Source organism: Pleurodeles waltl, chromosome 5, assembly GCF_031143425.1.
Source record: "Pleurodeles waltl isolate 20211129_DDA chromosome 5, aPleWal1.hap1.20221129, whole genome shotgun sequence".
Lineage (NCBI taxonomy): Eukaryota > Metazoa > Chordata > Amphibia > Caudata > Salamandridae > Pleurodeles > Pleurodeles waltl.
The window spans coordinates 37,873,119-37,884,381 of record NC_090444.1 but is presented as its reverse complement, the minus strand read 5'-3'; the positions used below and the strand labels follow the sequence as shown (position 1 = coordinate 37,884,381).

Below are 11,263 nucleotides of genomic sequence, written 5' to 3'. Positions count from 1 at the left end.
ATGGAGTCTTTGAAGACGATGGCGATACCTCCTCCTACTTGGTTGGCGCGGTCTTTCCTGGAGATCTTGTAGCCTTCGGGGATGGCGGTGGCGATGTCTGGAGCAGAGGAGGCGTTCATCCAGGTCTCCGTGATGAAGGCGACGTCCGGTGCTGTGGAGTCTAGGAGGTCCCAGAGTTCAACGGCGTGTTTGTGAACGGAGCGAGCGTTGACTAGGATGCACTTGAGGTGGTTGATGGCGCATGGGTTTGTGGTCGTAGTTGTTGCGTGGTGGAAGATGCGTTTGCAGGAGTTGCAGGCGAAGGGTCCATGGGTGCGTTTGGGGTGAGCTTGGAAGCAGGTGTTGGAGCGTCCTGGGTTGAGGGCATGGAGGGTGGTGGGGTCATAGCGGATCATCGGGGCTTGGGAGCGCTGGGGACCAGGGGTCATGGCGCTGGGCGCGGGCCAGGCGCAGACGGGCGCAGATGGGCTTGCCTCTGGCGCGCCTCCGGCGCGCCAGCGGCGCGATCGCGCAGCAGCCGCCATATGAGGTAGGAGGGGGGGGAGGGGTCAGCTGGAGGCGAATGGGAGCTGGGGGCGGGGGCGTGCAGGAGGTCGCGGCGGGAAAGTGCGAGGGAGGGGGGGACAGGTAGAGTGAGAAGAGCTGGGGGAGGGGGGTTTAAGGGTGGAGGGGGGAGAGTGTTAGGAGGTTTAGGAGATTAGGGAGAAAGATAGGTGTAGGGTTGTGAAGATAGGGGAGGGGGGGTTGTAAAGGTGGGTGAGGGTGAGAGGTAGAGTGAGGGGATAGGAAGATAGGTAATAGAGGGGGTGGCGGGAGGGGGGAGAGATAGAGAAATAGGTAGAGAGAAAAGGTAGATAGAGAAATCGATAGATAGGGAAAAAGATAGAGAGATAGGAAGATAGGAAGATAGGAGGAGGTGGAGAGTGAGGGAGTTGGATAGTGGGATAGAGAGATGGAGAGATAGGTAGATAGTAGGAGTGAGGGAGGTAGAAAGTGAACGGGTTAGATAGGGGAAATAGAGGGGGGGATGCGAGTGGGGGAGGGGGATGAGGCAGGAGCAGGAGGGCAGGCGCGGGGAGAAGAGGACGGAGGAGGCAGAAGAGCCGAAGACAGAAGACAAGAAGACAAGAAGAAAAGAAGAACAGAAGAAAAGAAGAACAGAAGAGCAGAAGACCGGAAGGACTGAAGACCGGAAGAGCAGAAGACCGGAAGAGCAGAAGACACACAGAAGAACACAGAAGAACAGAGAGGAGTACAGAAGAACAGAGAAGAATACAGAAGAACACAGAGGAAGACAAAAGAAGACAGAGGAAGACAGAAGAACAGAGAAGAATACAGAAGAACACAGAGGGAGACAGAAGAACACAGAGGAAGACAGAAAAACACAGAGGAAGACAGAAGAAGACAGAGGAAGACAGAAGAAGACAGAGGAACACAGAAGAACACAGAAGAACACGGAGGGAGATACAAAAAACGAAGAAACAGAGTGCAGAATACCACAGCAGAAGATGAGGAAGAAGAGAAGAGGAGAGAAGACGGGGAGAAGAGGAGTACAGAAGAAGAATACAGACGAGGAGCGAGGGGGAAGAACAGAGAAGAAGGAAAGAGGAAAAGAAGCAGGAGCAGGAGAGAGGGTGAGTAGCGCGGGGCAGAATGAGGGGCTGGGAGGTGGGGGGTACTTACTGTGGGGTGGGTCTCAGGAACTCAGGAACATGGAGGAGCTGCAGCGGCAGGGGGAGCGACCTACCCTTGGGTCAAGGGTCGCTACCACTGTCGCGCAGCGGCCGCCATATGAGGTAGGAGGGGGGGGAGGGGTCAGCTGGGGGCGAATGGGAGCTGGAGGGCGGGGGCGTGCAGGAGGTCGCGGCGGGAAAGCGCGAGGGAGGGGGGGACAGGTAGAGTGAGAAGAGCTGGGGGAGGGGGGTTTAAGGGTGGAGGGGGAGAGTGTTAGGAGGTTTAGGAGATTAGGGAGAAAGATAGGTGTAGGGTTGTGAAGATAGGGGAGGGGGGGTTGTAGAGGTGGGTGAGGGTGAGAGGTAGAGTGAGGGGATAGGAAGATAGGTAATAGAGGGGGTGGCAGGAGGGGGGGAGAGATAGAGAAAATAGGTAGAGAGAAAAGGTAGATAGAGAAATCGATAGATAGGGAAAAAGATAGAGAGATAGGAAGATAGGAGGAGGTGGAGAGTGAGGGAGTTGGATAGTGGGATAGAGAGATGGAGAGATAGGTAGATAGGAGGAGTGAGGGAGGTAGAAAGTGAACGGGTTAGATAGGGGAGATAGAGGGGGGGATGCAAGTGGGGGAGGGGGATGAGGCAGGAGCAGGAGGGCAGGCGCGGGGAGAAGAGGACGGAGGAGGCAGAAGAGCCGAAGGCAGAAGACAAGAAGACAAGAAGAAAAGAAGAACAGAAGAAAAATAGAACAGAAGAGCAGAAGACCGGAAGGACTGAAGACCGGAAGAGCAGAAGACCGGAAGAGCAGAAGACACACAGAAGAACACAGAAGAACACAGAAGAACAGAGAGGAGTACAGAAGAACAGAGAAGAATACAGAAGAACACAGAGGAAGACAGAAGAAGACAGAGGAAGACAGAAGAACAGAGAAGAATACAGAAGAACACAGAGGGAGACAGAAGAACACCGAGGAAGACAGAAAAACACAGAGGAAGACAGAAGAAGACAGAGGAAGACAGAAGAAGACAGAGGAACACAGAAGAACACAGAAGAACACGGAGGGAGATACAAAAAACGAAGAAACAGAGTGCAGAATACCACAGCAGAAGATGAGGAAGAAGAGAAGAGGAGAGAAGACGGGGAGAAGAGGAGTACAGAAGAAGAATACAGACGAGGAGCGAGGGGGAAGAACAGAGAAGAAGGAAAGAGGAAAAGAAGCAGGAGCAGGAGAGAGGGTGAGTAGCGCGGGGCAGAACGAGGGGCTGGGAGGTGGGGGGTACTTACTGTGGGGTGGGTCTCAGCAACTCAGGAACCTGGAGGAGCTGCAGCGGCAGGGGGAGCGACCTACCCTTGGGTCAAGGGTCGCTACCACTGTCGCGCAGCGGCCGCCATATGAGGTAGGAGGGGGGGGAGGGGTCAGCTGGGGGCGAATGGGAGCTGGAGGGCGGGGGCGTGCAGGAGGTCGCGGCGGGAAAGCGCGAGGGAGGGGGGGACAGGTAGAGTGAGAAGAGCTGGGGGAGGGGGGTTTAAGGGTGGAGGGGGGAGAGTGTTAGGAGGTTTAGGAGATTAGGGAGAAAGATAGGTGTAGGGTTGTGAAGATAGGGGGGGGGGGTTGTAGAGGTGGGTGAGGGTGAGAGGTAGAGTGAGGGGATAGGAAGATAGGTAATAGAGGGGGTGGCGGGAGGGGGGGAGAGATAGAGAAAATAGGTAGAGAGAAAAGGTAGATAGAGAAATCGATAGATAGGGAAAAAGATAGAGAGATAGGAAGATAGGAGGAGGTGGAGAGTGAGGGAGTTGGATAGTGGGATAGAGAGATGGAGAGATAGGTAGATAGGAGGAGTGAGGGAGGTAGAAAGTGAACGGGTTAGATAGGGGAGATAGAGGGGGGATGCAAGTGGGGGAGGGGGATGAGGCAGGAGCAGGAGGGCAGGCGCGGGGAGAAGAGGACGGAGGAGGCAGAAGAGCCGAAGGCAGAAGACAAGAAGAAAAGAAGAACAGAAGAAAAGAAGAACAGAAGAGCAGAAGACCGGAAGGACTGAAGACCGGAAGAGCAGAAGACCGGAAGAGCAGAAGACACACAGAAGAACACAAAAGAACAAAGAAGAACAGAGAGGAGTACAGAAGAACAGAGAAGAATACAGAAGAACACAGAGGAAGACAGAAGAAGACAGAGGAAGACAGAAGAACAGAGAAGAATACAGAAGAACACAGAGGGAGACAGAAGAACACCGAGGAAGACAGAAAAACACAGAGGAAGACAGAAGAAGACAGAGGAAGACAGAAGAAGACAGAGGAACACAGAAGAACACAGAAGAACACGGAGGGAGATACAAAAAACGAAGAAACAGAGTGCAGAATACCACAGCAGAAGATGAGGAAGAAGAGAAGAGGAGAGAAGACGGGGAGAAGAGGAGTACAGAAGAAGAATACAGACGAGGAGCGAGGGGGAAGAACAGAGAAGAAGGAAAGAGGAAAAGAAGCAGGAGCAGGAGAGAGGGTGAGTAGCGCGGGGCAGAATGAGGGGCTGGGAGGTGGGGGGTACTTACTGTGGGGTGGGTCTCAGGAACTCAGGAACCTGGAGGAGCTGCAGTGGCAGGGGGAGCGACCTACCCTTGGGTCAAGGGTCGCTACCACTGTCGCGCAGCGGCCGCCATATGAGGTAGGAGGGGGGGGAGGGGTCAGCTGGGGGCGAATGGGAGCTGGGGGGCGGGGGCGTGCAGGAGGTCGCGGCGGGAAAGCGCGAGGGAGGGGGGGGACAGGTAGAGTGAGAAGAGCTGGGGGAGGGGGGTTTAAGGGTGGAGGGGGGAGAGTGTTAGGAGGTTTAGGAGATTAGGGAGAAAGATAGGTGTAGGGTTGTGAAGATAGGGGAGGGGGGTTGTAGAGGTGGGTGAGGGTGAGAGGTAGAGTGAGGGGATAGGAAGATAGGTAATAGAGGGGGTGGCGGGAGGGGGGGAGATAGAGAAAATAGGTAGAGAGAAAAGGTAGATAGAGAAATCGATAGATAGGGAAAAAGATAGAGAGATAGGAAGATAGGAGGAGGTGGAGAGTGAGGGAGTTGGATAGTGGGATAGAGAGATGGAGAGATAGGTAGATAGGAGGAGTGAGGGAGGTAGAAAGTGAACGGGTTAGATAGGGGAGATAGAGGGGTGGATGCGAGTGGGGGAGGGGGATGAGGCAGGAGCAGGAGGGCAGGCGCGGGGAGAAGAGGACGGAGGAGGCAGAAGAGCCGAAGGCAGAAGACAAGAAGACAAGAAGAAAAGAAGAACAGAAGAAAAGAAGAACAGAAGAGCAGAAGACCGGAAGGACTGAAGACCGGAAGAGCAGAAGACACACAGAAGAACACAGAAGAACACAGAAGACTTACCGCCAATGTCATAATGAGGGCCAATGTCATAATGAGGGCCATAGTATTTTAATGCATTCCCAGATCTACAGTTAAAATGGTAAATCTGTGAATGTGCCAAAAGGCGAGAGTGGATGCCTGGGAACACACTTAATCCACCTATGGAACACCCCCCTGGTACAGGGTAACGCAAGGCACCGACTTGTGCTGTCTTGCATTGCTCCAAATTTGTCAAGCCACTCAGGGCCATGCAAGGTGGCCTTGCGTGGCTTGATAAGTGTTGTGTCACCATTGCACCCGCTTTCATGGAGCAAGGGTGATGCAACATTATGATAAATATGCCCTTAGGTGTACATTCAAATGTCATAGTACATTATTATTTAATGCTAATGGAGTTGGTGTATGTATGTTGGTATTTATATAGTGCAAACCTAGCTGTGAAGCAACAGAGCACTGTACATGGAGACAGGTTGGGACATGGATTTATGACTGTCTACACCAAGTGAGGAGTGGATAAATACATTTGACTCATTTCAATTTAGTTTTAGGCAGAGGAGATTAAGGGGGTCATCCTGACCCGGGCGGTCATGGACCGCCAGGGTCACGAATAACGGAAGCACTGCCAACAGGCTGGCGGTGCTTCAAATGTCATTCTGACTTGCCCAGCCAGGGCCGGCGGTTTTCTGCCATTTTTGCCCCGTCTGGGTGAATCCACCAGGGCAGCGCTGCAAGCAGCGCTTCCCTGGGGATTCTGACCCCCGTACCGCCAGCCTGTTTCTGGCGGTTTTCACCGCCAGGAAGAGGCTGGCGGTAAGGGGTGTCTTGGGGCCCCTGGGGGCCCCTGCACTGCCCATGCCATGTGCAGTGCATGGGCCCCCTAACAGGGCCCCATGAAGCTTTTCACTGTCTGCTTAGCAGACAGTGAAAAGCGCGACGGGTGCAACTGCACCCGTTGCACCGCCGCAACACCGCCGGCTCCTGTGTTGCGGCCCTCATTCCCGCCGGCCCAGCGGGAATGTTGGAATGGGGGCAGTGGTATTTTGCCCGTGTGGCAGCCAAATGCCGGTTCCCGCCTGGCGGGCGGCGGTAATGACCCCCTAAGTGACTTGCTCAGAATAACATTATTTTTGACTAAGAGCTGAGGCTGGGATTCAAATTTTGCTCCCCACATTCCAAAGGTAGCGGTTCTAGCCACTAGGTAACATGCCCTCACAATTTGTTCGTTTACCTTGGAAACAGTTTGTACTTACGACTTTGTAGATTTTTTGGACAAATTATGTTCAAGCCAAATCTGTATTTTCTATCAGTCTTACTATTAGCCTGGCTTTTAGAGAAGCATTTTTAGTAGTGCTGTGACATCCCTGATAGCATGGAGACAGAAAACAGCACATGCTTATTAAATGCAGAAACCAAACTCAGCCAAGCAGCGCCCACATGTACACACTGTCATCCACCCCAATCATGATGCTGGTAAAGATTATGTTATGAACAGGATCCATTTGTGCTGCCATCTGGGCAGTTTCTAAAACTTACAGGATGGTGTTTTAGTCAAAGTTTTGGGAAAAGTGAGCATTAAGTGTATAAAGGAGCTATTGTCTACTTTGGGCACAGCACCCTTAAAACAACCTTAAAAAGTGTGAACATGAAAGTAGAAATGTCTTGTGTATATTGTGAAAGAATCTGTTGTGAATCAATGGGGGAATCTGCTCTGTATAGAGGAAAGGGGGAGTCTGTTGTGTATCAAAGAAAGAGAGGGAGTCTGTTGTGTATCAATTAAAGGGAAATGGCCTGTTGTGTGTCAATGAGAGTGAGACTGTTGTGTGTATATATGAAAGGGAGAACATTTGTTGTGTATCATTGAAAGGGAGAGCGGCTGCTGTGCATCAATGAAAGGGAAGGACTCTTGAGTATTGATGAAAGGAAAAACGTCAGTTGTGTATTAATGACTGAAATATTCTGTTATGTATCAAATAAAAGGGAAAGTGTCTGTTGTATTTCAATGAAAGGGACTGAGTCTGTTGTTTTTCAAAAAAAGGGACGGTGTCTGTATTGATGAAAATTTAAGATTTACACCATATCCAATCTGCCTTCCGAAAAAGTATTTATCCTGAGGACATACTGTTGTATCCTAGCAACTTTAGATGACCTGCTGAAGTTCTAGATTATGACTTGAGGAGAGCAGCTGGCAGTTGCAGGAAGGGCTGACACAGAGAAAACGTGTATGGGATTTGTTGCTTTGGACATAAATAAACATATATGAGTATTTACGCATTGCGATAAATAAAACATACTTCATACAGACCTTTAATGATTTCTACCATCTGTATGTCATCCTGCTGCCACAATTGCCCAGCAGGTCTAGCGTTAATTACGTGCAAGGACTGCTGCTCTGCTGGAACCTGCTTGGGACTCCCTGTAAAGTTGACAGGTAAACTCTAACACGTTCAAAATTATTCAGTATGATGGATTGTATGACCAAATTGTAGAGGTCACTTGTCACCCACAGTGATAACCTTCAACCGATTGTGAACCAAGAAACGTATGGAAGAGATCATGCATGCTCATGTACCTAGGCAGCTCATTGCTCATGACAAAACAGTTAAGTAGCCATAAAAGTTCACCAAATGGGAAGAGACTTCCCATCCACAAGCAAGATTTTGGGGAAGAGGCCAGCGTAGTAAAGGCTCATTCAATAGAAATTCAATTTCTCTATAAATTTGCCATGGAAAGTGATCTGCAGAATTTCCTGTTAAGTTTTTTTGAGTTGTATCCGAGATCTGTTCTTTCTTTTCCTTAAGCCTCTACCTCATCAAGCCAACAAAGTGTTTCTTATGTCCTAGACTTCCTCCTGACTAGAAAACATGCATAATAAATTAAATAAATAGATTACATCCAAATGCACAAAATGTGTTATCACCAGATACCAAAGCATCAACCAACTCAAAAGCCTCCTGGTCATCTGCACAAAGAAATGCTGTCAAAAAAGTCTTCACATAACCACAATCATGACATAAATTGTTTGAAATGGATTACCCAAATCAGTGCTTGAACTTATATGTAACACCATTTCTTTTCGGAAATGACCAGGAGCCTTGAGGTTTGATTTACAGATTGTACTTTGGTCAGGGTGATTGTATCTTTTGTACAACTGGATATAATATATTTAGGGGCAGATTCTTTAAAAGTGGCGCTGCACCTAGTGCAGCCCCACTGTTCTTATGGCCCTTAGAGCCCTGCAAACGCCACCATGTGTGCGCCGTATTTAAAATGCTGTGCATCATGGCGACAGTCAGGGGTACTAGCATCATAATGTTTTACAGAAGTCCAGCAGTTTACAGGATCAGCATCAAAAATGTTGACGCTAATCCTGCAAAGCACCCAGAAGCCCATTGAAGACAATGGGAGCCTCCCTTTAATTCCTGCTCTTAGCAGGTGTTAAAAATGGCAATACAAATGACGCAAAGAAATCTCTTAAATTTCTTTCCACCATTTTTTCAGCGCCCGTAGCACCAGAACGCCACCTTGCATATATTATGCCTGGTACAAGTATAATGTGGCACAAGGGTTTACAAAGTGGTGCAAAATGTGCAACTCCGGCCACAAACATTCAGGTTAATCTGGAAAATGTCACAAATTATTTTCGATAGGTTGTTCTGGCGGACACAGATGCCTCCTGGTGAACCAGTGTTGAAGACTGTTGTGGATTGCCTTTTCCAGTGCTGTACATGGTGGGCAGTCAGGCTTTTCCATTCTGCTTAACACTTTCTTTCTGACAAATACATATTCTTTCTCAGAGGAAAGCATCTGCCACAAACAATAAACAATGTACTTAAATCAAGCCACCTTTGCACTTCACATGTGGATGCCAAAAGATTGAAAGTACTTGAAGATCTTCTGGCATTGAAGGAGGTGCAGGTCAGTTGCATACAAACGTATTTGCTCCCTATTGTTTCATTATTCATATTCTGCATTAGCTTCCTACATTTGTGAAATTTGTACTTATATATTTTTTTTATTTGTTGTTGCAGACAATGTCATTGGGGTATAATGGAGAAGTGGAACGGGAGCTCAGTAACAGAGTTCCTGCTGCTGGGACTGTCTGAGGACCCCAATATACAAGTTGTTCTCTTCATGTTATTCTTAGTGATATACTTGGTCACTATCATGGGAAACCTTTTCCTGATCACAGTCTGTGTCCGTGATCCACGCCTTCATACTCCAATGTACTTCTTCCTTGCTAATCTCTCTTTCATTGACATCTGCTACTCATCAGTGATTGTCCCTAACCTTCTGAACCAACTCATCATTTCCAAGATTATGAGCTTCTCCAGATGTGCAGTTCAAATGTACTCTCACCTGCTTGTGGGATGCACAGAATCCATGGTCCTCGCAGTCATGGCATATGATCGCTACATTGCCATCTCCTTCCCCTTGCGTTACACAAGCATAATAAATTCACTTGTTTGTGTAGTATTGATGGCTGTTTGCTGGCTTATTGGCAGCGTGATGGCCCTTCTAATTACCGTGTTTGCATTAAAGTTGCCCTTATGTGGAAATAATGTTATTGACCACTTCTTTTGTGAAGTCATGACCTTCCTAAAGATGGCGTGTGGAGACACCTTTATTGCACTGACAATGTTTTTTGTTGTGGGCACTTTTGTGCTGCTGACACCAAGCCTCTTTATTCTTTTCTCCTACATACGCATTGTCATCACCATAATGGGAATCCGTTCCTCTGAAGGCAGATCCAAAGCATTTTCCACTTGCGCTTCACACCTTATTGTAGTCACTATGGCGTATGGGACAGCCATCTTCATGCACATGAAACCAGTGTCTAAAAATGTTGACAACCAGCAAAAAATGGTGTCCGTATTTTATACGGTGATGCCTGCAATGATGCATCCAATGATCTACAGTCTGAGAAACAAGGATGTGAAGATGGCAGTGCACAGAGTTATTTGGAAAAATATTCACCATTAAATATTTTACAATTGATTAGTGCTTGATTTAAAGATGAAACTCAATAATGCAAGTTCTATTTAATTCTTTCATGCATTCAGCTACCTACCTGAACCTCTTTCAATGTGGAGGAATATTTTTTAGTTTCAACTGGATCACTGATTTGCCAACATGTGGCAATGGTTGTTGGATTCCTACCAACATGTATTATGTGCCACACACACCTAAAAATGTGGATTAATCTCCAGTTAAGAAGCCAGTGTCCTCCCAACGACAAAGATCACTCCAGGAGCAGGCGTAGGTAGAGGAGTGGCATTGGGGTGACGCTCTCCTTCTGGAGCTCATGAATATTTGTTCTGTAATTGTTGCTGGTACGTGCTGTTATGGATTTTTGCAGAGCATGAAATGGCAAACACAGCTACTTTCTCATCATTCTATGAGGCCCACAATTATATCTGTGAAAACTGATGGTGGTAAAACATGCTTGCTGGGGAGGTCATCCATTCTAAGTGTCTTACTTTTCAACCTTACTCCTCTATGCCAGTGGATGTCTGTTGAAGCTGTAGCCCTAAACTGTACATTAGGTCACACTGATTACCTGAGAACTATGGACGAAGAATGCATTGAACTATTGGTGGAAACACTGACAATGTGTCTGCACTTTTACTCTAGAACATTATGCTGGGCAAAACAAATTATTTGGACAGTTGCTGGAGGCACTTACAGTGTAACTTGTTAAAGTGGTTATAGGGGATGGCACAGGAACTTACCTATGGAAATGTTTAGTTGATTCTAGAGCTAATGTCACATGCCACAAGTGTAGCAACATCAGAGCTATGAGGCTCCATGCAGAAAATGCCAACACAGACTAAAAATAAAACTCAATAATAGTTTGGGCCAATAAGGTATTTTTTTGGCTCACATGGACAAAACCCAAACTGTTAGGCCTACTTTCTGTTCCCATCTTCACCTAGCATGCCCACAGTTGTTTGTGCTATCCATAAGGGACCTATTTGAAATGTGATCACCCTGATCAGTATCTATGACCTTGCAGAAAGGTTGTTCAATCATAACCAGTGAGGTTTAATGGAAACTCCAGCTGATTGTAAAGTCATACAGAATTTCTAATTAAATGTAGTTTATGACCACTGATTGTGGATTTGCCTATTCAACATCATTTTTCAAATTAGGTTCTTACTGTCACAAATGGCACTGAGTAGGCCCTCAGTGTGTTGGCCTATTTTCTGAGCTGGATCTAATCAAGCCACGCAAGGAACATACTTAAAAATAA

At 47.8% G+C, this 11,263-nt stretch overlaps 1 protein-coding gene across 1 annotated transcript; it reads left to right on the top strand.

The window, feature by feature from the left end:
* Nucleotides 1–9,060: 9,060 nt before the first annotated feature.
* Nucleotides 9,061–9,993, top strand: LOC138296962 (olfactory receptor 13D1-like). The gene has a single exon (XM_069236477.1). The coding sequence runs from the start codon at nucleotides 9,061–9,063 to the stop codon at nucleotides 9,991–9,993; it is 933 nt and encodes a 310-aa protein (XP_069092578.1).
* The last annotated feature ends 1,270 nt before the right edge of the window (nucleotides 9,994–11,263 follow it).